At 39.7% G+C, this 25,976-nt stretch overlaps 1 protein-coding gene across 2 annotated transcripts in view; it reads right to left on the reverse strand.

Annotated features, from left to right (window-relative positions):
• TNKS2 (tankyrase 2) overlaps positions 1 to 9,964 on the reverse strand; it is a 55,222-nt gene extending 45,258 nt beyond the window's left edge. For both annotated transcript variants that reach the window (XM_070432714.1, XM_070432713.1), the window contains exons 1-2: positions 9,518 to 9,964; positions 1,985 to 2,209 (exon numbers count right to left, since the gene is read on the reverse strand). In XM_070432714.1, the coding sequence (XP_070288815.1) occupies positions 1,985 to 2,209; positions 9,518 to 9,707 (415 nt within the window). In that variant the 5' untranslated portion in view covers positions 9,708 to 9,964. The remainder of the gene's footprint in view (positions 1 to 1,984; positions 2,210 to 9,517) is intronic.
• Positions 9,965 to 25,976: the final 16,012 nt, after the last annotated feature.

Raw genomic sequence — 25,976 nt, forward strand, 5'->3', positions numbered from 1 at the left:
TAAAATTTCTAATCCTATAGAAATATGGATCTGTGGTTATTCAAAATAAAAAAAAATTGTGTAGGCAAATTCTTAAAAAAAGAAAACAAGAAACAAAAACACTCTCTGTAGGGTTAACAAACTCCAAATCAAAACTATAATCCAAAGCACATAAAAAGAAAGACCTGTGCTATATTCTGTATTGTTATTTGTTATGTAAAGATATTACAGCATACTCTACAAATAAGGAGCTGGGGAAAGACAGGCAAGTACACGCAGAAAGGGAAGCCCAAAGTCCATTCTTTGATTGGGTTACTATTCATTCTACTCTATTCCTATCTGTAACAGTACTATCCAACAGAAATAAAATGTGAGGCATTAATGTGAACTAAATATGTAATAAAAAATGAAAAGAAACAGGCGAAATTTTAACACATTTTATTTACCCGACATACTGTCATTTCTTCTTTCTTTCTTTCTTTCTTTTTTTTTTTTAAATATATTTTATTGATTTTTTACAGAGAGGAAGGGAGAGGGATAGAGAGCTAGAAACATCGATGAGAAACATCGATCAGCCGCCTCCCGCACACTCCCCACTGGGAATGTGCCCGCAACCAAGGTACATGCCCTTGACCGGAATCGAACCTGGGACCCTCAAGTCCGCAGGCCAACGCTCTACCCACTGAGCCAAACAGGTTAGGGCGACATTCTGTCATTTCAATATTTATATTTATTTCATAATCAACATAAAATTGAGATACTTTGCATTTCCTTTTTTCATATTAAGACTTTGAAATCTGGTATATTTTCCCCTTAGAGTAGATCTCAATTTCAAGAAGTCCTCAGCTACCATACTGGATTGGATAGTGCAGATCTATAACTATATTTAGAAAACCCTACATATTAAAACTAGTTATTTATATGTCAGAGACTCAGGAACTAGCAAAAGGCAGTAACAATAAAAGATAACAATATAAGACAATACACTGGGCAGAGGTTATTAGGTAATCTATTTTGTATCTTTATAAATTACCTAATTTGAACTAAGATGGTGACTTTAATCTAAACAGTGACTTGGGGTTTGGAGGGCAGGGGAGAACAATGTAAGTCCAGCACAGAGCCCTGGACTTTTCCTAGTACACAGGCTTTCTATCTGCCTCAAGAATTTCAACTGCCCCTATGTCAGGAAATAGAACTAAGGTAGCAGAGTCCAAAATCCCTGACTATGTTAGGTTCAGAAAAGTCATACCAGGTTAATAAAAACTCGCAATCAAATAAGCGGCCTTCTCACTTATACTTTTCTGTCAATGATCTAACTGTTGAGCAAATCCTATCTCATTTGTTAAAGTATTCTAAATGACTGATAATTTTTCCTTCAAATGCTTCTTTATGTATCCTGCCATTTCTATTCTCCTATAATAACTCTAGTTCATAACCTCATTTCTTAGCTGGGTTATTCTACCGTTTCCTAGCTAATCTCTCTGATGCCATCCATTCTACCAGCCACCTATCAGATCACTCTTGCTAAAACACACTATTTTCATCACACTGTTCTTCCCTTCCTTAACTGTCTTCATAATATCAAGCTCCTTAACTTGGAATTCAAAGTTCTTTATAAAGATGTCCCTGCCTACCTTTTCAACCTTTCTCCCACTGCTTGTTGGAAAGACTCCAGAAAGGAGTGACTGGACTCCAGCCAACTCACTGCCCTCATTTTCCTCGAACACTCCCTGTTCACTGTCATGACTATCTGATTCTGTGTGTGTGCTATTTCCCAAGAGAATTCAAATTTCCAGAAAACAGGAATTTTGTCTCTATTCTCTAAAGAGCTTAAGCCCAGTACTATACACAAAATGACAATTAGTAAATAGTGGTTAGTTTAAATTATGAAGTGTTCTTAAGTATTTAAGTTGGCAGAGTTTGATCATATTAATGAATGAAGTCAGTTAGATTCAGAATGGTTACAAACTATTTCAGGAAAATTCTGGAAAGTAAACACTCTTACCGATGCAAACATCAATCTTTCCTTTAATTGCAGCTTCATGGAGAGGAGTGTAATTCCAATTATCACGAGCATTTGGATCTGCACCATGTCGCAAAAGGAGAGTGACTACTTCAGCATGACCAAAAGAGCATGCATTGTGAAGAGGAATAAGGCCCCCATCATCACGTGCTTGGACATTTGCACCATTCTGAAGCAAATATTCAACTACATCTTTCCGCCCAAATCCTAAAAGAAAACAAATTATTCATATTTAAGTCCTCCAAAGAAAAACGCATAAATTAGAATTAAGCAGAAGCCATGCTAAAATGTTTCTGAATGGGAAATAATAAAGAGGAATTCAACAATTCAAGAATTCATTGATGAGATAAAGAGAGGGAGACTCAATACTGACACTTATGACAATACTGAAACTGAAGTTTAAGCTGGGTAAAAGGGTGAAGTGATTATATTTATACTAGAGGCCTGGTGCATGAAATTCGTACATAGGTAGCGAATTCCCTAGGCCTGGCTGGCAATCCAGGGTGGATCTGTGGGGTGACTGGCGGGGCAATCAAGGGCCCCCCGCTGGTACTCGCCTTGGCTGGCCTGGGGCCTGCGGGCTGGGGGAGTTCCTGCTTTGGACGTCTGCCCCCTGGTGGTCAGTGCACGTCATAGCAACCGGTCATCCTGCCATTCGGTTGATTTGCATATTAGGCTTTTATTATATAGGATAGTTACAAACAGTCCAAGACACAGATAACTTATACTTCTATAACTTTGTATCAACATGATGCCTGAAACCCATCTGGAGACTGACAGCAGAGATGAGCATGTTTCAAAGTTACATTGTAAGGACTGTACATGTGAGTGGACATCATGTTGTTATGCTGAGAGTAGATGAAGAGTCTGAAACTTTGAAGCCACTTCTTGGCATAAAAGGAAATTAGAGGGGGTGAGTATGTAGCTATTTAAAATTTTAAAATCTTCCACTGTTAGTTTAGTGAAACCTTTAGATCCAAGATACTTCCTAAACTCTAATCCCTGATGAAATCCCATTCTTATGGTCTCAAAAATAGTTCAAAGCATCTGTTAAGTACTCATTTCTTGAGGAAAAATAGCTTTGCAGGTTTTTTTTTCTGATCATGTTCTTACTAGCCAGGCAGAACATGAATAGGCATACCTTAGAATCAATGCCAACCTCCATATCCTAAGGATCTCTGTATAAAGGAATCAGAAACCTAAAGTTAGTAGTCATGGCTGCTCAAGATATATTGTGGTTTATTTTATAATTATGGAAGAGCAGTCATCTTTAAACACTGCTCAATGTCATGTATGAAGATACTGATGAAATCATACATTGTTGAATCTACTATAAAGCACTAACAATGAAATAAAGCAGGAATATTTGGAAAGCATACTTGCTGATCAATAAACTGTGTCACTTAATGGCAGGTACTGTGTCCTGTTTATTTCTGTTCACTGGCCAAGGCCAGAATCTAGCATATAGGACTTAATGAACATTTGCTTAGTACATGCCTAATATTTTGAAATAGTAAGCAAATGACTCTCAGAGAGAATATGGAGCTGATGATTTGTGACCACAAAGAAAAGCAGTCTATTCAATTTCTCTTGTCAAGTTTCATCACTACCTAGTGCCATCAGTTTCAGCAGTTCCAGGAACTGTCTTGCTAACCATGACTATTATTAACAGTATCATATTTTGCTGCTATACTGGAAACATCCTTTCAAGTGAATGGCTTCCAAAAAAACTATAAAGCAGTGGAAGTCACTACTGAGAAACCAACTTAAACTCTCAGAAAATCTTACTGAGAGCTGCCACCTCCCAGTTTTTACAGACCGAAGACGAGATGGGCCATTGATGATTTAACTGGTCTAATCCTATATAATAAAAGCCTAATATGCAAATCGAACAGTGGAATGACTGGTCGGCAGGGCCTGTGAGAGGGCGGCGCCAGGCCAGCCAAGGTGGATGCCAGCGGGCAGAGGGAAGGGACAGCAATCAGGGGGCGGCGGCGACCAGCAGCAGGGGAGGGGTGATGGGAGGGCAGGGCTGGAGCTGCCCCCCTGGTGGTCAGTGTGCTCCCACAGGGGGAGTGCCACTTAGCCACAGGCCGGGCTGATGGCTGGTGAGCGCAGCAGAGGTGGTGGGAGACTCTCCTGCCTCTGCGGCAGCACTAAGGATGTTTAACTGTGGCTTAGGCCCGCTCCCCCCTGTCAGTCGGACATCCCCCAAGTGCTCCCAGACTGCGAGGAGCAGGCCGGGCTGAAGGACCCTGCCCCCTGCCCCCCGCTGCACTGGGCCTCTAGTATGAAATGATAGTGATGCCTTGACAAGCTAAAGGTAAGCTGGAGTCATATACGGCTTTATCAGAAAAAAAATATTCAGAAACAGGAAATATCAATAAATGCCATGAAAGAGAGAATGCTCATGTAGTCTGGGAGATTGGATGCATAATCAAGCAGTCTTAGGCTCTTGTCAGGACTCTTGTCAGATTTTTCTGAGGGATATCATTTTAAACTTACTAATAATTTTAGTTAGCAAAAACCCAGAAAGGTATTTTCCACATATATTTCTTTCGAATGAGAAATACAAAGGAGAAGGTTTTGCCCAGCTCAACTTAGGACAATATACCATCTATCTGATCAGACTAAGAGAAACTTGGAAAAGGGTGCCATGACCTCTGGGCTGATGAAATTCTAACTATCTAAATGGAGAAGTACATACTCCAAACTAGTTGTGAATGAAGTCAATCGCCTACCTCTAAATCCAGCAAGAGCTGAGGAAAAAAGTGTAGCTCAAATCTTGATAATATATTGGGAGATCTGCTAAGTCAAGAAAGATTCTGAATTCTTAAATATACTGGTGTTTATTTGATACTAGAGGCCCGGTGCACGAAATTCGTGCATGGGTAGGGTACCTAGGCCTGGTCAGTGATCAGGGCCGATCTGTAGGGTGACTGGTGGGGGAATCGGGGGTCCCCCCGCTGGCGCCCAACTTGGCCGACTGGCGCCGCCCACTTGCCGCCCCCTGCTTTGGCTGGCCTGGGGCCTGCAGGCAGCTCCTGCGTTGAACATCTGCCCCCTGGTGGTCAGTGCACATAATAGCAACCAGTCGTTGGATTTGAATATTAGGCTTTTATTATATAGGATTTGGGTTTTTTACTGATGTAGGATTTTACTCACCCCCCCCCCCCCCCCACACACACACAAAGCAAAAAAGCAATTTTGGAAACAATAACGTCTAGTTCTAGTCCTAGGTAAGCAATGTGGGTACATTTTATGAATCTCCCATAATTATGATGTTGGCCTACAGACAAAAGAAGGAAATACTATTGAAACATACTGGATGTCTTTAAAAGTACCACTATGAGAAAGGATATGAACAGCAAGTATAAAAGCTATTATATCTTTGATAGCTGAGTTGTTAAAACCTTCAGTTGGGGCAATCATTCCACTTTGTTATACCAGTCAGAGTCTGACCTGTTGGTCCAACTGTCCATCCTATGCAGAAATCCTTTCTACAACATCTCTGAAAGATGCCAACCCCACCAATTCTATAGCTAAACAGGTTGTTAAAGGGAGTCTAACTCATTGCAACCTTCCATCTACTGGTACTTGTTTTGACTGTTGAAGCTATACAACTCATATCCATTTACTTTTCTACTGGAATGTCTTAAATATATGTGAAGAGAGTAACACTGTCTGACCTTAGTCTTCTTTCAGCTCTAGAATAAGTAACTCTAGTTTTCATTTGTTGCTTGTATAATAAATTCCAGAGGCTTTAATCCCACTTCCCTTCTCTGAATAATAATAAAAAAAATCCTTCTTATATGCAATCCACACAATTGATTACAATAATTGAGGTTCAGTCTGACTGGTCCAATGTAGACAGTTGAGTAGCATACTACAAATACAGAACAGTAACATAACACACTACAAATACAAAACAAGTGTTACCTTGCTTATCTAGAACTCTACAATGCAAGCTCTTTTCCAACTTGTCATTCTTCTAATATACATGTATATAGGACTTAATAAACATTTGCTTAGTGCTGTCTAATATTTTGATATGTATATCATCTTCTGTCACCATCTCTATATCTAAAATTCTTGAACCTGATAAATGGTTTTACACATTTCTCTACTGAATGATACCACGCTGCACACTTCCCAAAATATTTAAAATTCTCAAACCATTGGATTCTATTTTACCCGCCCCAGTTCTAAGATTCTAGAGAATGCTATGTATTTCTTTGGCTATGATGGACAATAAGATGACTTTCTCCCAAAGTTTCTGTCCCTCTTCTAAACAAGTTAGAGAAACAATCACTTTTACTGAAATCTGCTCTTTTCTAGGGGATTACACTGTCAAGCATTTCAGATGCTATTGTTTTTAGCAAAATTAAAGCTGCAGCCTCTCTCCACCAACTTGCCTCTACAAGTTTTGCAACATGTAACAAAAATTCTTTCATATCCTCTGTATGAGGGCTGGGGTGTGGGGGTAGGGAGAGGATAAGGAGGGAAGGGAGCTGGTGGTGGCGGGACTGAAGAGGAAACCATTTTTCTTATAAAAATGACTTCTTAAAGCATACTTATCTACAAGGATTGTAATCCAGTTCAATAAAAAAATACACCTAACAGAAAAAGTTCCAGTTTATGTTGATTGCATTTTTCATTAACAGAACTCCTTTGAGGATAGCAACTGATTATTCTTTTAACTAAATGTTTTAGATGAAAAGATACAATTTTTTCTGAAACTGTTCTTCTATCCATTTTCCTTGGTCTGCACAGACTTATTCCTGTTCCTTGGACATCAGGACATCAGAACAAAAAGACAAAAACATGCTCCTCCCCCGCCCCCCCCCCCCCCCCCCCCCCCGCAATAAAACCTCTAAACTTTAATTGGCTGAAAAAACCTGTTTTCCTCCATTGCTTACTCTGTAATGTACAAACCGAAGAAACAGCTTGGTCAGGCAGCTACGTAGTCTCACCACCTACGTTGAGTTTCCAATGGCATGTTTAGATGCACATTAACATGACTGATAACTCACCGTCCGGGATATACAATGTATTCTCCATATAGTAAGAGAAAATGCAACTGGATGCATTTATTTAAAAATTGAGAAAACAAGTTCTCTCCCATCATCTAAAATTTAGATCAAATTTACAAAGCTAATTTAAAAGTTTCTTTTTTGTGATGTGGCATTTGCAACTTCTAAATAGTTTTGGGAAGGACTTTAAATTTAAAATTAAAAAAAAATTAACATTATTTTTCAATTATAGTTGAAATACAATATATTTTTATTTGTACAACATAGTGATTAGACATTTATATATGGAGTTATATGCCTGCTTTTTTTTAAAAAAAATAATTTTATTGATTTCAGAGAGGGAGGTAGAGGGAGAGAGAGAGAGATTGAAACATCGATGAGAGAGGATCATTGATTGGCTGTCTCCTGCATGCCCCCCACTGGGGATCAAGCCTAAAACCTGGGCACGTGTCCTTGACCGGAATCAAACCTGGGACCCTTCAGTCTGCAGGCTGAAGCTCTATCCTCTGAGCCAAACCGGCTAGGGCTATGCCTGGTTTTAAATGCAGGACTTTAAAGCTCTAGTATATGTAGACCATTAGCAATTTTTATTTTATTATTTTCTTTTCATACCTTCAATTCTTAACTGTATAATCTGTACCGGGTAATATGGAAAATTGTGAGGGGTGGGCTTGTTCTCAAAGTAAGTTTTCCATTTCATTCTCAACAAACCACAATAAACCTATGTAGAAAGCACTTTGAAATGTTGGGACAGACTGAGGGTGGAGGAAGGGGGGAGGGGGGGGGTGACAAAATCAATAAGAAGCTAATCCCATAATCTTAAACCTCTAAATATTCCTATTTTCAGATATGAACTCATTAATACATCAAATTCTTGAAAGGTAGCAACTAAGATCTTCCTTGGTTATTTTTATCCCACATATCAAGTGAACAGAATCTAAGTAACACTACTACCCTTTGGATTACATATCAGTTGGTTATGACAGTTTGTCAAATCAGTTGTTTAAATGTTGAATATATGGTCAAACAGGACAATCCAAATTAGGTGAGCAAAGGCAGCATTGAACACCAAAATTTTAGGCAAAATGGCTAAACAGCTTAGATTTGACTTGAACATTCTTAATCCCTTTCTGCTGCCCACAGGCTGTTTCTAGTTCTCTCACCAACAACCCCTCAAACCTTCTCTCTTTAAAAAGGCTCCCCATTGGGAACCCAACAAAGTTGTAATTGATCAAGAAAGCATACCTCCTAATAATATTTATGTTTTAAAACTGGTACAGGTTAAAGCAAACAAATTTCTGTTGGTAGTAAAAGGTCTGTGAACAAGGAAATCTTTCTTATGCTCCTTCTTTGCGCATCATTCCTATTCCAAAAGAGGAGAGTGCTTTAAAATATATCCTTCTGTTTCTTAAAAAACTATTTTAGCCTGGCCTGATAGCTCCCAATATGACAAGGCTCCAGGGTTCCATCCTGGGTCAGGGCACATACAAGAATCAACCAATGAATGCATAAATAAGTAAACAACAAATAGATAATTTCTCTCTCTCAAATCAATAATTATTTTAAGCAATCAAGTAATACAAATAAAACACCAGGATTATCAGAAGTATAAAACCCTAATCCCATTTTCAATTATAAGGACAGGGATAGTCTTGATCTTTCCTAAAAGTGAAAAGTATAGAAATAAGCTGAGTGTCTCACTTCTAGTTCTTTTAAATTCTTCAATGAAATGTAATATGCTTATATCATAAAGTGAACCTAGTCAATACTAAAAGTCATTCAGACGATATAAATCTCAGAATGAAGCAAGGTCAGTCCCAATGTAACTCTAGATCCTAGCTAAAGTATCTGCACCATCTTTCCTCTCTTCCTACTACTTTTCCACCCCAAGGGTGTGTGTGTGTGTGTGTGAGTGTGAGCGTGTGTGGCAGAGACCACCATCCCGATCCGGCCTAAATCAGACTTCAGTTCTCCCGATTTTGACCATTTCCAGTACTTGTCTCTCCAGAAAGTTGCTAATGATACCTAGATAAACCCATTCACGCAAATGTGTCAATGGCCCATTAAGCGACTCCTTCTAAATTACATCTTTGCGTTTTACAAAGGCCTTTAACACCTTAACCAAAGGATTGGTGAGAATCACAGTGGAATTCGCGAGGAGGACAGATTTTGGAGGCCTTTCAGATTACAAGGTCTACCACGTCCCCGCTCTTGTGTGCAGAGGCCTTCGAGGGGAGCAAGACCGGAAGTTGATCCAAGTATTGAAGATACAAAACAAAGCCACAAAAAAACACACCTTGAGAGCGGCACGCTCCGTGCAGCCCCTTCCCCAATCTCCCCAAGCCCCCTGGATAAGAAGGAGAAGCCCAGGCCCGGAGTGCCAGCGGGGAACGGCGGGCAGAGGAGCCCGCGAGCCCGGTGCGCAGGTGGGGTTTGGCGCCAGGCGAGGCGAGGCGAGGCGAGGCGGCGCCGCCCGGGTTACCTGCGGCGAAGTGGAGCGGCGTGGACTTCCTGCCCGCCGTGTCGCGGCTGTTCACCTTCTCGGGCGTCACCAGCCTCTTGACTCGCTCCACGTCCCCGTTGCGGCACGCCTCGAACAGCTCGCGGGCGGCCGGCTCCATGGCCTCCGCCGCCGCGCCCGCGCCCCCGCCGGCGCAGCGGCGGCCCGACATGATCCTGGCCGCCGCCAGCAGCAGCGCCAGCAACGGCAGTAGGAGCCCGGGCCCCGCGAGCAGGAGGGCGAGGCCCCCCGGAGGAGACGCACTCAGGGCCTGGGCCGCTCAGCTCCCTCCGGTCACCGGGGTCGGCGCAGTCCCATGGCCGCGCCGCCGGGCGCCCCTCGCTGGGACTCGGGAACCCCCGACTGCCCCGCGGCGGCGGAGGAAGCTCAAACCCGACGTTCGAGACCCGAGGCGACGCGGCGGCGGAAGCTGGGAAAGCCCCTCCCTCCCGCCAGCACCGCGCCGTCCTGGGAGCGCGAGTGACGACGTGTTGCGCGTGCGCAGTGGTCGCAGCCCGGCCGGACCCGTTTCGGCGAGCGAGGGCGCGCGGAGGGGCTTGTGGGAAATGTGGCCGCGGGAGGAGAAGGGGATGCGGCCCACCGCCATCTTTGCGGTGGGTTTTACTGAAGTAGAACGACTGTGCTATTGTCCTTTTTTAAAGCGTGAATTTCCTTTGTTACACCGAGAAGAGCCTTTGAAAGCGTCATCCCCCCCGCGATCTTGCATATTATATTGGAATTCTCACTGTGGAAGTTTCCCCCCTTTTTTTCAGCTTCCACAATCCCTTTCTTCTGGGGGATTTATCTTCTGTTTTCCTTCCCTGTTTCTTCCCCGCTCTCCACCTGATGGGAAGTTTGGGTGCGCTGCCTCAGGATCATTTAAGTGAAATTAGGAAGGCAATGGAAGTTTGTTCCAATTCTAAATTAATAATTGCAAGGTATGGCTCTGGTTAATTCTTCTTCCCATAGTTGAGCTATTAGCTGAGGACTAATCCAGTGGCCCACAGGTAAACCAGTATTACACTGACGTAGCTGAGGTGTGGATGTATGGGGCAAAGGTCAATGAACTGCAAAAGAATTTCCTCCGTTGCCTGAACCTCTTTAACCTGTTTTTCAGGTTTTGTTTGGAAATGTTGACTTACTACTGTGCTAAAAGATAGAGGATGTACACTTTGGCAGCATTTTTATAATTATGAAAGTTACAAAAAATATATGTATCCATTAGAATAACTACTATAAAAAACCATAAAATAGGGTTGGTGAGAACATGGAGAAATTGGAACCTTTGTGCACTGCTGGTGGGACTATAAACTGGTGCAATGGCTATGGAAAACTATGGCATTTACTAAACCTTTAAAAATAGAACTGCTAAAAAAATAAAAATAGAACTGCTATGTGATGCAGTAACCCCACTTCTGGGCATAGAGAAAGGAATTGAAAGCAGGGTCTTGGAGAGATACTTGCATGCCCTTGTTCATAGGGGCATCTCTCTATATAAAAGGCTAATATGCTAAGTGTCTGTCTGGGTAATGACATCAGGTAGCAATGCCCAGCTTCCTCTCCCTGGCGACTAGCCTCCTTGAAGTTTCTTCAGCCCAGGAACACGACTTGCTTTATAGCCAGGTGGAAACATTTCACACTGTAACCAAATGTCAGAGGTACTGGGGGTTAGGACTTCCCGTGCCTCATCTCATTTGATCCTCACAGAAATCCTGGAGTAGGTAGATAGGAGACTTGGTGGAATCCTATTTTCTTTTCGTTAGCCGGAAAACAGAGATTTAGAAAGCTTAGAAACTTGACCTGACTGAAAAGAAGTAAGAAATGGTGGACCTTGAAAATGACTTCAGGTTTTCTCACTGAGCAGAATATAGTCAAACACTGCTACAGTTAAATATTTTACCCTTTGTTCTTCCTGTGTGATCTACAATAATAATCTGCTTCGTGTTGATATTTACTGCTGTGTTGCTGACAAGTACCTGAAAGAGAAGTTGGGGTGCTTCACTGGGCTGGAAAAAGTTTAGCTAAATCAAAAAGCAGGTCTAATTAGGCAAGTTTATTCTATATCTATGCGCAATACATAATAAAGCTCTCGCTGGCACCAATCACACTCGTGTGTTTCCATCTGTCACTGTCGATCATGAATTTGGTTGGCACTTCTATTATAGAGAAAGGGCAAATAGCAATATTAAAATATTTCTTCTAATTAATTTCCTTTCAATGTGCACGAATCTGTGCACCGGGCCACTAGTTATTTATAATAGCCAAGAGGTTAAAGCAACCCTGATGTCCATGAACAAGTGATTAGATAAACAAAATGTGGTGTATACATACAACAGAATATTACTCAGCTTTAAAAATAAGGAAATCCTGTCATGCTGCAGCATATACTAGTATGAACCTTGAGGACATCATACTAAGTGAAATAAGTCAATCCCCTTTGTCCCCAAATACTGTATGATTCCACTTATATGAGGTGTATTAATTAGGATTACCATAATAAAACCCACAGAATAGGTGGCTTTTTAAACAACAGAAATTAATTTTCTACAGTTCTTGAGACTTGACATCCAAGATCAGGGTTGGCAAGTCTTATTTCTCCTGAGGCCTCTCTCATTGACTTGCAGATAGCCATCTTCTTGCTGTGCCCTCATAGAGTCTCTTCTCTGTTCATATGCATTCTTGGTGTCTTTGTGTCCAAATTTTCTCGTAAAAGGAAGCAAGTCAGATTGGATTAGGGCTCACTCATGTGGCCTTATTTAATCTTAATTTCATTTTTAAAGGCCTTATCTCCAAATATAGTCACATTCAGAGGTACTGGGGGTTAGGACTTCAACATGAATTTGGGGGGAGGATACTATTCAGTTCATAACATGAGGCAAAAATTAGAAGCAGAAAGGTGAGTAATGGTTAGTTACCAGAGGCTGGGGAGAAGAGGAAATAGGTTTATTATTGAATGGGTATAGAGGTTCAGTTTCGCAGCATGGACATTTCTGGAGATCTGTTGCATAATGTGAATATACTTAACATTATTGAACTATACATTTAAAAATGGTTAAGATGGCATTAAAAATGCAAAGAAAGTTGAATATCTTCATTGTTTGTGGTCTATTTGTATTTTTCTATTGGGTTGATTGGTGTTTCAGGTTTCTAAGGATATATTCCTAGAAGTGGGATTGGTGGGTCAAGAGGCAGTTCCATTTTTAATTTTTCCAGGAAATTCCATATTGTTTTCCATAGTGGCTGCACCAGTCTTCATTCCCACCAGCAGTGTACGAGGGTTCCCTTTTCTCCACGTCCTCACCAGCACTTATTGATAGAGAAACTCTTACACGGATGCACTAGGAGACATGCACAGGATGTTTATTGCAGTTGCTTATGGTAATCAAGAGTTGGGCATAAATTACATGTCCTTTATAAAAAAATGGATAAGGAAAATATGTAAGTATAGGTTTGAATATGATGCAATGATCAGAAGAAATGAGCTGGATTTTCATAGAGCAATATGAATAAACAAGGTTCACAAAAAATTAAAAACAATGCAATTGATAGCACAGTTTCATGTATGTAAGTTAAGAAATACACAAAAATACTATCAAATATTTTCAAGGACAAATACATGTATGAAGGTAGATTGAAAGAACATACATTAAATGCATAAGAGAGACCTTATGATTTGATGCAAGCTTTCATCTTGAGGGAGCACATGCTCTAAGATGGAAAAGAAAAGGCAGAAAAAGTGAAGGGCAATGAAAAAGTGAAAAATGAAGTTTGGGACCAGGGACAGAGATTAACAAAAGACAATAAATAAATAAAATTTTTTTAAAAAATGAGGCTTAACCTGGATGGATAATACTAACTTGCCATGAAATTAATATTTTTTATTCAATTCTATATACCTGAGGTAAAAAAAATTCACCAAGGTATAACACTTTTTGAAAGAATTCTATTTTTATTTTATAAATATTTAGTTAGGTTATCTATACCAATATGAAATAAATGAAATAAATTTAACATTTTGCTTCAATCTTTTTTTAAAAATGGCAAATTATTTTATTAGGTTAATGCAGAATACATTTTTAAAAAAATATATATTTTATTGAATTTTTACAGAGAGGAAGGGAGAGAGATAGAGTCAGAAACATCGATGAGAGAGAAATATCAATCAGCTGCCTCCTGCACATCTCCCACTGGGGATATGCCCGAAACCCAGGCACATGCCCTTGACCGGAATCGAACCTGGGACCCCCCAGTCCGCAGGCCGACACTCTATCCACTGAGCCAAACTGGTTTCGGCCAGAATACATTTAATAACATTTCTATTTCTCTGAAAAACTTAGCACATTTATTTTGCTCCAATCTTGAATAAAATTTGTTTTCAACATGCTTTATTAATTATATATTTGTTTTTAAATTATGTATATATATTTTTTTGTTTGTTTCTTGACAGCTCAATGGCAAGTTCTCATAATTTATTTAAATTCATAATTTGCTATAGGGCACACTAATTACTATATGGTTGGGATTTAGAGACCATCATATATCTGATGTTTAAAAATGAGAAATTTGCCCTAACCGGTTTGGCTCAGTGGATAGAGCGTAGGCCTGCGGACTCAAGGGTCCCAGGTTCAATTCCAGTCAAGGGCATGTACCTTGGTTGTGGGCACATCCCCAGTAGGGAGTGTGCAGGAGGCAGCTGATCAATGTTTCTCTCTCATCAATGTTTCTAACTCTATCCTTCTCCCTTCCTCTCTGTAAAAAATCAATAAAATATATTTTTTTAAAAATGAGAAATTTTCCTATTCAGCAATCGAAGTTTCCGGAGCATAACCAATAACTTCACTGAAGGGGAAGCTCTAAAACTCTTTGGTTGGGTCTTCTACATTTAGCATGATAGATTAACTTATGGCAGAAAATTGCACTCTTTAAGAATAACTAGAGAAGTTGGGTTAAAAAAAATTCTCTTTATGCATATTGGTAAGACAAGTAAGCATTTGAGAGGTCAAGATTCTGGAGAGGGGAAAACCATAAAGAGCTGAACTAACATTCCACAGCCATGTTTTTCCATGGGGGAATTTCACAATTCTGTGCTCAAGGAATGTGCTGATATCCAATTAAAGTCTTGGGCAAAGGGAAACCATCTGCTGAAAGGCAGAGAAACCATCAGAGCATTTGGCAATCCTTTGGTTTTAAAGAGACAAAGTGGAAGCTGCAGGGGCAGAAAATTGAGCCCAATTGGTCAGAGTTTGTTTTTTGTTTTGTTTTGTTTTTAGCCATTTTGCTGAATTCTAAAGCTGTGAAAGACAGGAAGGAGGCTAAGAAGCTAGGCAGAAATTTTCTGAAAAGTAGTGTGGAGTTTCTGGCTGTCCCAGGCAACCAAGGGGTCAAGGATTAGAGTTTAAGACAGGTCATGGAGGAGGGGAACCATCCAGGCTTTTAGTCTGAACCCTGAGGCTATGCTGTCCTGTGGGAGTGATGAGAGGAGGCAGAAAGAACTAGGAGAACTGCAGCTTAATCTTGAGTCAGCTCAGCCCCTGCTTGGACTAAGGTGATCAGTCTAACTTTGCCTCCCCAGGAAAGAAAATGGTGAATGCACTCGTGATTTCCTCATTCCAGAGCTTCTACAATTTTTCAACACAATATCTAAATATCAATCAGAGAGTACCAGGCATACCAAGAAATAGAGAAAAATGACCAAAAACATAAGAAAAAAACAGGTGATTCAGAGTTACAGATACCAGTCAAATATTAAATATAACTGTGATGAATATATTTAAGAAAATAGAGCCCAGCCTACGTGGCTCAGTGGTTGAGCAGCGACCTACGAACCAGGAGGTCATGATTTGATTCCTGTTAGGGCATATGCCTGGGTTGTGGGCTCAATACCCAGTAGTGGGTGTGCAGGAGGCAGCCAGTCAATGATTCTCTCTCACCATTGATGTTTCTATCTTTGTCTTCCGCTCCCTTCCTCTCTGAAATAAAAAATATATATATATTTAAAAAATAAAAAATAAATAAAGAAAACAGAGAGAAAGGGGAAAATAGATTAAGAAAAAGAGAATTTCACCAGAAACAAATGGGACATAGCAAACAGATCTAACATACATATAATGAAAGATTCAGGGGACTAGGAGTGAAAGGGGGAGCAAATGATCCAAGATGGGAAAAGAAAATACAGAAAAAGTGAAGGGCAATGAAAAGCTAAAAATATGGGTGAAAATGAATGGAATTTGATGGTATAAAAGAACAATAATGTTCTTTGAAATTTAAAATATGTAGAATTAAATGCATGATACCAATACCACAAATGGCAGGAAGTGGTAAATTGAGTTAAAGTGTTCTTAAGTCCCAGCATTGTCAGGGAAGTAGTAAAAGTAATAATTAATTTAAGGCTGTATTGAGGGTTAAATTGTGTTCCTCCAAAAAGATATTGATATTCTAACTCCCAATACTCAGAATGTGACCTTACTAATATTTGGAAATATGGTCATAGCAGGTATAGTTCCTGAAATAGAGGTGAGGTCATACTGGAGTAGGGTGGGACCATAATCCAATGTAGTGTGCTTATAAGAAAACAGTCATGCCCTGGCTGGTTTGGCTCAGTGGATGGAGCCTACAGACAGAAGGATCCTGGGTTTGATTCCAGTCAGGGGCACATGCCCGGGTTGTGGGCTTGATCCTCAGTGGGGGGCATACAGGAGGCAGCTAATTGATGATTCTCTCTCATTACTGATGTTTCTATCTCTCTCTCCCTCTCCCTTCCTCTCTAAAATCAATGAAAATATATTTAAAAAGAAAACAGTCATGTGAAGACACTGAGATATAGGGAGAATGTCATATGAAGATGTTGACAGATGTTTGAATGATTCCTCTATAAGCCAAGGGAGGCCAAGGATTGCTGCCTATCACCAGAAACTATGAGAGAGGCATAGAATAGTTCTTCCTCAGGCCCCTTCAGAAAGAACCAATCCTGCTGACACCTTGATATTTGGACTTTTTGTTTCTGAACTATGACAGAATACATTTCTGTTGTTTTAAGCCATCCAGTTTGTTGTAATTTTTGTGGCAGTCCTAGGAAACTAATACAGACTTAAAAAATTACAATATTTAGGCTAACCACTAAAAAATAGCTAAGAAGTATAAATAGCTAGCCCTGACCAGTACGTTCAGTGATTAGACCACTGGCTCATGCACCAAAGGGTCTTGGGTTCGATTTCTGGTCAAGGGCAGTACCTAGGTTGAGTAGGATCCCTGCCTCACTTGCTCGGTCAGGGTGAGTGTGGGTCAGGGTGAGTGTTGGAGGCAATGAATCAATTGGATGGATTTCTATCTCTCCTCTCTCTCTCTCTCTCTCTCTCTCTCTCTCTCTCTCCTTCTCCCTTCCCTATCACCCTCCTTCCACTCTCTCTAAACAATCAATAGAGTCCTTGCCAGCTTGGCTAAGTGGATAGAGCGTTGGCCTGCAGACCGAAGGGTCCCAGTTTCCATTCAGGTCAAGGGCAAGTACCTCGGTTGCAGGCTCCTCCCTGGCCCAGGGACTTGTGCAGGAGGCAACCAGTCGATGTGTTTCTCTCACATTGATATTTCTTTCTCTTTCCCTCTCTCCTCCACTGTCTCTAAAAATCAATGAAAAAAATATCCTTGGGTGAGGATTAAAAAAAAAAAATCAATGGAAAAAATATCCTCTGGTGAGGATTAACAAACAAAAAAGTATAACTAACTAATAGATGGGAAAAAAAGAATAATAGTATTATTTAATTAACCCAAAAGAAGATAAGAAAGATTAAAAACCACCTGGGTGAGATATAAAACAAGTAATAAGGTAGTAGTTATTATCATAATATTATATATTAATTATTACATTAAATGTACATGAACCAAATATTCCAATTAAACACTTGTCAGTTTGGATATAATAAAACTCCTACTATATACTGCTTATAAGAAATATACCTTGATATAAGTCATAGAAAATTTGAAAGTAAAGGAATTAAAGAGCATATCATGCAAATGCTAATCAAAGGAAAACTGATGCAGCTATATCAATATCATATAAGAACACTTTAAGCCGAAACCGGTTTGGCTCAGTGGATAGAGCATCGGCCTGCGGACTGGAAGGTCCCAGGTTCGATTCCGGTCAAGGGCATGTACCTGGGTTGCGGGCACATCTCCAGTAGGAGATATGCAGGAGGCAGCTGATCGATGTTTCTCTCTCATCGATGTTTCTGACTCTATCTCTCTCCCTTCCTCTCTGTAAAAAATCAATAAAATATATTTTTAAAAAAAGAACACTTTAAGGCAGACATTACTGGAAATAAGCATTACTGGAGAAAAGATGCAAAACAAATGCCAACACTCAATAGCAATAGCCAATCTCTTCTCCCAAATATCAAACATTTAATTTTTATAATCAACAAGTACTTTTTAAAGAAATATTTTTTAAATTGATTGCAGAGAGGAAGTGAGAAGGAGAGAGAGATAGAAACATCAATGATGAGAGAGAATCATTGATCAGCTGCTTCCTGCAAATCTCACATTGGGGATCAAGCCCGTAACCCAGGCATATGCCCTGACCGGGAATCAAACCGTGACCACCTGGTTGATAGGTCGATGCTCAACCACTTAGCCACACTGGCCGGGCAACAAGTACTTTTTGATCTGAAAATATGAACAATTCCAGAGATAATTTTTATATATGTCTTTCAGTCTTTTTTGGGGGGAGGGGGTGAAACTCCTTATTTAAGGAAATTCTCAGATGTTGTTTAAGGCTACAAACTCAAAACAAGTATTAAATAAGTCCTAGAGATCTAATACACAGTATAGTGAATATAGACAACGCTATCTATCTATATATATAAAAACCTAAGTGACCATTACAACTGAACAACCGGAATGACCGGAATGACCTGTCAACCAGTCACTATGATGCGCACTGACCACTGGGGACAGATGCTCAACACGGGAGCTGCCCCCTGGAGGTCAGTGTGCTCTGACAGGGAGAGTGCCGCTTAGCCAGAAGCCGGGATAACCACTGGCAAGTGCAGCTGCAGTGGTGGGAGCCTCTCTCAACTCCGCAGCAGTGCTACTGAGCGGTGGTGGCAGGTGCAGCAGGCCAGGATGTAGCAGTGCACTGGCTCGGGCTCCTCCCTGGCCGCCTGCCGCTTGGCACACTGCTACATCCCTCGGGGGATGTCTGACTGCTGGTTTAGGCCCCATCCCTGCAGGCCAGCCTTGCAAGAGGGTGCAGGCCAGGCCAAGGCGCCCCCCCCCCCCCCCCGCCCTTGTGCACAAATCCGTGTACCGGGCCTCTAGTTGTATGATAATAACCAAACTTGCTAAGAGATGATTATTCCAGCCACTAAAAAGAAATGATAATTATATAAAGTGATAGTGGTGCTAATTATCTCTACAATGGCAATTATACTATAATATATAAGTGTAACAAGTTAACATGTTATACATGTTAAATTTACATAATGCCATAGCGCAACTATATTTCAATTTTAAAAAGAAAAATTTTAATATGAAACAAACAAAATTTCTATTTTTTAAGTGTACATTACACATTTAACATTTATTGACTTTTTCCAAAGTGGGGCCTAAAAAATAGAATCATAAAAGCTTTGTCTGAGTGAGTTTACTAAATGGCTGCATGTATACTTATCTCCATAAAAGGTAATTTTTAAAACGTGCAAATTGCCGCGAGGGGGCATTACTCTTACAGTTCTTGGTAAAGTCTGCCATCTAGTGGAAATAGTTCTACTGATTTTTTTAAAGACTGGCAAATAGAGTGAATGTGAACCTTCAGTTCAATTGCGAACTGTAATGCTGGTTTAAGGCTTAAAAAGAAATTAAAAAAGTATTCAGTGTTCACATACTTCCTTGTCTTATGTCCAGGTCTGGTAGCAAAATTGAGGGTCAGGTTGCGGGGTCAGAAGATAAATTAGTGCTTTGTACAAGGTCCAGGGAATAGGGTGCCATTAGAATAGAGAGCTCTGGACCCCAATAAACCTTGCTTTGACTGCGTTGAATGCTCTCTCAAGGCAGCAGAAGAAGACAATTTTGTGGGATGGAAGGAAGTTTTACAATGAAAGCTCAACAACTAGCAGCTAGTTGTGATGTAGGAAGTCCAGCTAGTTAATAGTCATCAACTCGATTAGAGTCCCAGGATAAAATGTCCTTTCAGCTGATGGTTTAAATAACGAAAGCATTGTGCTATACTAAGCACGCCCAAAAGACTCCAGTTATGAGAAGGAACGGTTTAAAGCAGAGTCTGAATTAGGGGTGAGAAGACCTGAGGTAGGCCTGCTTTTGGTGTGTACAGTTTATATGACTGTTCATTTTACTTATTCAAATTACAGGGTTTTGTTTGTTTATAGGGATAGTATAGTGTAGTAATAACACCCATTCCCATGGAAGAAGACAACTCTGTTTTTTCAGTTCCTACCTAAAACTTTGATGCCAGTTGTGAATCAGTGCTACCCAGAGGCACAGACCAAGCCACTTTGTCATCATACTTAGCCATCAATGTGTTTTCTCTAACTTTTGATGTCTGTGGACCACTTAATAGAATTTTAGACCATACACAAACCACCAATTTTAGGTTAAAAATTCTATTAGCCTTAAAAAATAAAGCATAGGCAAGAGATGGCGAGGGTGTGTAGGCGGCAGCAATGCCCTGTTGAGATCAATGCAAGAACTGGACTCCTGGTGCCACAAGCTCATTCACTGTAGGTCCCGTTTCCCTGTGCAGCGGCTGGCGGGGACCATACGGCTTAACTAGTATATTCAACCCCCCTCCAAAAACGTTAGAAAGTATTCTTGAAGGGCTCTTTGGACCAGCATTTTAAAAAAATCTCAGTTTATTTAAAAGCTGTGAACCTGAAAACATTTCAGATTGGACTTTTGATGAAAATTGTCTATTCTGTTGCTTGAAATATAAAGTAAAGGTAACCAAGAAACTCATGAAACTTGTCGAATGTGGTATTTTATAGTTTTTATTCTTTTCAAAATTTGATTACTTTGGTGGAGACTTCCAGGAAAAGAAAGGTATGAGTCTATATTTATTTATAAAGGATTTGATAGTAACTCAGTTTGCAATTTAGTGTTTCTAGTCTGTTGACTAGCCTTTAAAAAAAAATATATATATAATTGATATTTTACAGAGAGGAAGGAAGAGGGATAGAGATCCAGAAACATCAATGAGAGAGAAACATTGATCAGCTGCCTCCTGCACACCCCCTACTGGGGATGTGCCTGCAACCAAGGTACATGCCCTTGGCCAGAATCGAACCTGGGACCCTTCAGTCCACAGGACAACGCTCTATCCACTGAGCCAAACCAGTTAGGGCTGTTGATTAGCCTTTTGAGAAATATGTATTCCAGGATGTGTTGCTTTTATTCATATAGTTCTTGGGTGTCAGTTAGTTATTCTGCCTAGTTGTTTATTTTAAATATGAAGTGTATGGTAATTTAAGTAATGGGAGCCATTTGGACAAAAAGAATAGCAACATGGATCTGGATCAACTAGCTACTAATTCACGCAGATTTATGACAGATTGTGGTTTATTCTTTAGTATAAGATGTTTCTTCATAATATTTGAGCATGAATGCTCTTTGTATTCAACTGCAGAAATTGGCTGTACCTTTGGGTTGGTGTTTTGTTTTGTGTTAAATAAAAACATAAATAGAATTTTGGTTTAAAAACATTTCAATTGTTGGAAAATTTATTAGTAATGGTTTTCTGTCTTATGTTTCTTTTCATGGTACTTCTGTCCCCAGTTTTAAAGCTTTGGAAACATTTTGATTCCTTCCTCTGCCTTGTACATGTCTAGCTTTATGTCATTGACCAGGTTATATCAGTTGTTCCCTCACCAAATTTCATCCCCTCCCCCACCCCCCATTCATCATTGTACTTCAAGCTTTTAGCATTATTTCTGAACTACTGAAATAGCATGATTCGTCCCTCAGTTGTCTTCAGTCTGTTAAACACTGCTGCAGGCTTGACCCTCACCCCTCCATAGTGTGGGAATGTTACCCTATACTGAGTCTCCAGTGATTTTTCTCATTGTCTTCTGGGTACATTAGCCTAACACTCAGTGACTTGGTGCCCTCCACAGTTCATTTTTCTTTCTAATGCTGTCCCACTCGTGTTTTGTATATTTTTCTTTTAGCTAAACTGGTCTGATAATTTATTTAACATGCTTTTACTGTTTGGACTTAGCATTGCACTCCTGCTATTCTCAATAGCTTGTACTTCCTTGCTCTTACTCTTGCCCGAGTCCCTCCTTTCTTATGAATGGCAAAACTTTGGTCTTTACTGCTGTTTCAACCCTTCATGCTGTTGTAGTAAATATTATCTATCCAATTGTTTGTTATTTACTAGTCAGTTTTATTTTGCCCATCCTCTTCTATGTTTGAATCTTGTATTCCTGACTATATTGTCAACCTCTGAAGACTGTGAACCATGTTGTGTGCTTCCTTTTACCCTTGCACATAGCCTTGTACCACCATTGTTGACAAATGCATTAAAATCTGAAAGCAAGTTTAAAAAATAAATAAAAAATAAAGCATATTAAAATTATCTATAATAATAAAATCTTAATATGCTAATTAGACCGGACGACCTTCCAGATGAAGCCAGGGCTGCAAGGGAAGCCTGGGTCCCAGGTGCCAGAGGGAAGCTGGTGCTGGCAGCTGGGGGAAGGAAGGCTACTCTTGCACTAATTTCGTGCATTAGGCCTCTAGTTAATAATAATCTCCAACAGGTTTGATCATGGATGACCTGAATTGTAGTTTAGATTTTTAAATAAGTGATTTAGAGAGGGAAGAATGGAAGGGGGGGGGGGGGAGAAAGAGAAACAGCAACCTGAGAGAGAGATATATACATTGGTCAGTTGCCTCCCCTATGTGCTCCAACCTGGGATGGAACCCAAAACCCAGGCATGTGCCCTGACCAAGAATCAAACCTGTGACCCTTCAATGCCTAGGACGACACTCCAGCCAACTGAGCCACAGCAGCCAGGGGTGTAGGTCAGATTTTATGCAGAAGTTTTCTTTTCTTGCTCTTTATTTTCTTCTAAACTAGAAAATGCAAATTCACAATTATAAGTCATCAGAAGTGGGAGCTAACGTTTGCAGACTTTGTCAGATAGTTTTGGATTTTTTTGATTGAATACAGATTCAAAAGTGTTGGAGAGATTTTTCTCTGAACAGCACATTTGGTTTTCTTCTCAGTCAGATGCTATTGTTTCAAATGTTTCAAACAGTTGGATGTCTAGCAACACACTCTTTGGTTGTATGTGGCTCTAGGAAATATTACTTGATATTCTGTTGTAGCATCTGGTTGTAACATTAAAACATGCCCAATTGTATATCATAGATTTCTTTCTTTGAAGAGTAAAGAGAATCAAGTGCTGACAGAGTGAAATTATTGACTATTGAATCATTTTTCACTACGATTCAGTTTTCTTATGAAATATCAGTCCTTTAACCTCAGCATTATAAACATCATGATATTTTTTATCTTAAAAACAAGAGGTTCTGGTTAGTCAAGATACCAGGTATATTTCTGAGACATACAGTTTAAGGAATCCACTTGCAATTTTAAAAATGGTCTTTACAGCACGATCAGAATAGATCATCCCATTCAGGGTAGGACGATATTTTATTCTCTTTCTTCAAAGTTTAAAAGTTATTCTCTGTCTTCAAAGTGGATGCACTTGGGGCATCCACCCCACTTACCCCTCTGCCAAAAAAAAAAAAAAAAAAATCTCCTGCACCCTTTCATCATGTATTTGCTTTGCCTATATATCTAATCTTTTCAGATAAAGTTGTTCCAAGCACGTTTGGACATATCTGATCTTAAAAAAAATTTGCTTTTGAATTTGCTTTTGAAAAGGAGCTGTAAAAAACTGATTTATAACAGATGTTATATTTTTCCCAAATCACAATAATTAGAAACAAAGAGCTCCAAGCCTCAAACCAAAATGTAAATGGAATAAGAAATAAAATGAAATAAGTTATATAGTACTATTTAAAGTAAAATCACATGTATATGACATATTTTGTAAGAATGCCTATAAACAAAAAGATACTTATTTACTTGCTTCAGAGGAATGGAAGGGATGCTCACACACGTCCCTCTTGGCTCATAATAGTAAGAGTGGAAATTTAGGGATGGGGAGGGGTTTGGAGGAAGTTCCCTAGATTCCCTAGGTATTCCATATATATTCTCTCACTAAATCTTCACAACAGTCCTGTGAGGTGGGTTATTATCGCTATTTTACAAATGAGAAAACTGAGACCCAGAAAAGCTAATCATATATCACATAGTTTTTGAATGGTGGAATTGGGACTCAAATCTTGATTAATTCTTAGGAAAGGGTTAATAAAAATCATGGATATGCTTGAATCTGTTTGGCCTACTCCTCACACTAGACAACCAATGCTTACATAATATAGATGTTGTTGGGAGTTATTTATTATTTCTATAGCACAATATGTCATATTATATCCTAAGGAAAAATCAAACCCAGAATATGAGAGGAACTTATCTTGTATTTAGAAGCATCTTTTTTTTTTTTTTCAATTCTCCTAGCTATGTGATATTTTTTCATGGCCTTTAAAAGCCTGTTTGTTACTCTATAACTGTGTTAAAAATAGAAAAACCAGTCCTCTAGTTTGTACATATAATGTTGCAATCAAACTGAAATCTTACTCTCCAGCTAGTTACTCATTAAGTAGAGCATATGATAATCAGAGATTTGACATTGGAATTGGTTAAAGTTGAAGTTGGAACTCTGGATTGATTGCCTATTAAATTCATGTCATCGATCCAGTGGAAAAAAGTTTATAATGGTTAAATTTTGTTATCATAATGTGATATTGGTATAATGTGAGTATGCAACCTTCCAAAATAAAAATTTCCTGAATAAAAAGTTCACATTTCTCCTTAAAAGCACTTTATAATGAATGCTAAACATACCTGTATTCAGATTTATAAAGAAATAAATGATCTGTTGAGTCAGATCCTATTCATATGCAGTTTTTATATATTGACCTTAAAATTTCAATTACAGATTATCCACAATTCACTTTAGTTTTTAAAATTTCTTTTGTTTAAGTAGAGGACAGGAAAAAAATGAGGCCAGGGAACAGAAAAGGGAAAATGGGAAAAGCCAGAGTTACTGTTGACAAAAAATGTTTCTTTTAATTGAATGGGGAAAGAAAATAGACCAAAAACAGAAGTAAAAATCGGAGTGACTCACCATTGGTAAGGGGACACCAGTAATATAAATTTCTTTCTTTCTTTGTTATAAAATATTTCAAAAAGTCAAGTGGCTTGGTGAAATGTGGGTACAAACTGAGAAACAATAAAACGTTTGGCTTTTTGTTTTGGATGCTGTATTTCCAAGGCTACAAACCCAACCTGGAAAAGCTTACTTAGTATGTCCTCTGCCAAAGACATCACCTAATGACTGCAATAAAGAAAGCAGGCAGTGTCCACATTGGGAGAAGAATGTTGTCTTCCTTTTACATCATAGACTGGCACCCTTTTAAAATGAGGGTGCCAAAGTTCCTCCTCCCTTCCCTTTGGCATGTTGAGGCAGCTCATGACGAGCACCTTTGGCTATGGCTTCTACACAGAGAGGGAGCAGGATAGCCCATAATACTGAAGTGGAGGAAGAGGCAGGTAGCAGACAGTCGTAGGCAGCATGGAGGTGGGCATGTGTTGGTAATCAATTTCGGCACAGCCTAAATGCTGTTGGGTGCCAATTCATGTTCTGACTTCAAACACATATTTTTGATTTGATGGTGAGGGTAATAGTGGTGCTGGGTAAAAGGGGAGGAGTGGGACTGGGTAGCGGCGGTAAATGTCTAACCAAATGAGTTTTTGTGAAGGAAAGACTTTGCTGTGAGCAATTGGTTAAAACAGGTGGAATCCTGCAGAATTTCCTGAAAAGAGGATTTGATTCTTCATTTATTTATTTATTTTTTTTATAATATATTTTATTGAATTTTTACAGAGAAGGGAGAGGGATAGAGAGTTAGAAACATCGATGAGAGAGATCGATCAGCTGCCTCCTGCACAGCCCCCAGTAGGGATGTGCCCGCAACCCAGGCACATGCCCCCGACCGGAATCGAACCTGGGACCCTTGAGTCCGCAGGCCGACGCTCTATCCACTGAGCCAAACCGGTTCGGCGATTCTTCATTTATTGATGCTGCTTATAGTTTTCCTACCTTACAACTTATCTTTAGCCTAATAGCTTTCTGATAACTCTTGAAATATAAGACATTTATGTTCAAACATTCATTGGCCAAGTGGTCATGTAAACTGGTAGGACAGCCCAGCTGGTGTGGTTCAGTGGTTGAGCATCGACTTAAGAACCAGGAGGTCATGGTTTGATTCTTGGTCAGGGCACATGCCCGGGTTGTGGACT

Source organism: Myotis yumanensis, unplaced genomic scaffold (genome assembly GCF_028538775.1).
Source record: "Myotis yumanensis isolate MYYU_CA2020_CCGP unplaced genomic scaffold, mMyoYum1.0.hap1 SCAF_13, whole genome shotgun sequence".
NCBI classification, from domain to species: domain Eukaryota; kingdom Metazoa; phylum Chordata; class Mammalia; order Chiroptera; family Vespertilionidae; genus Myotis; species Myotis yumanensis.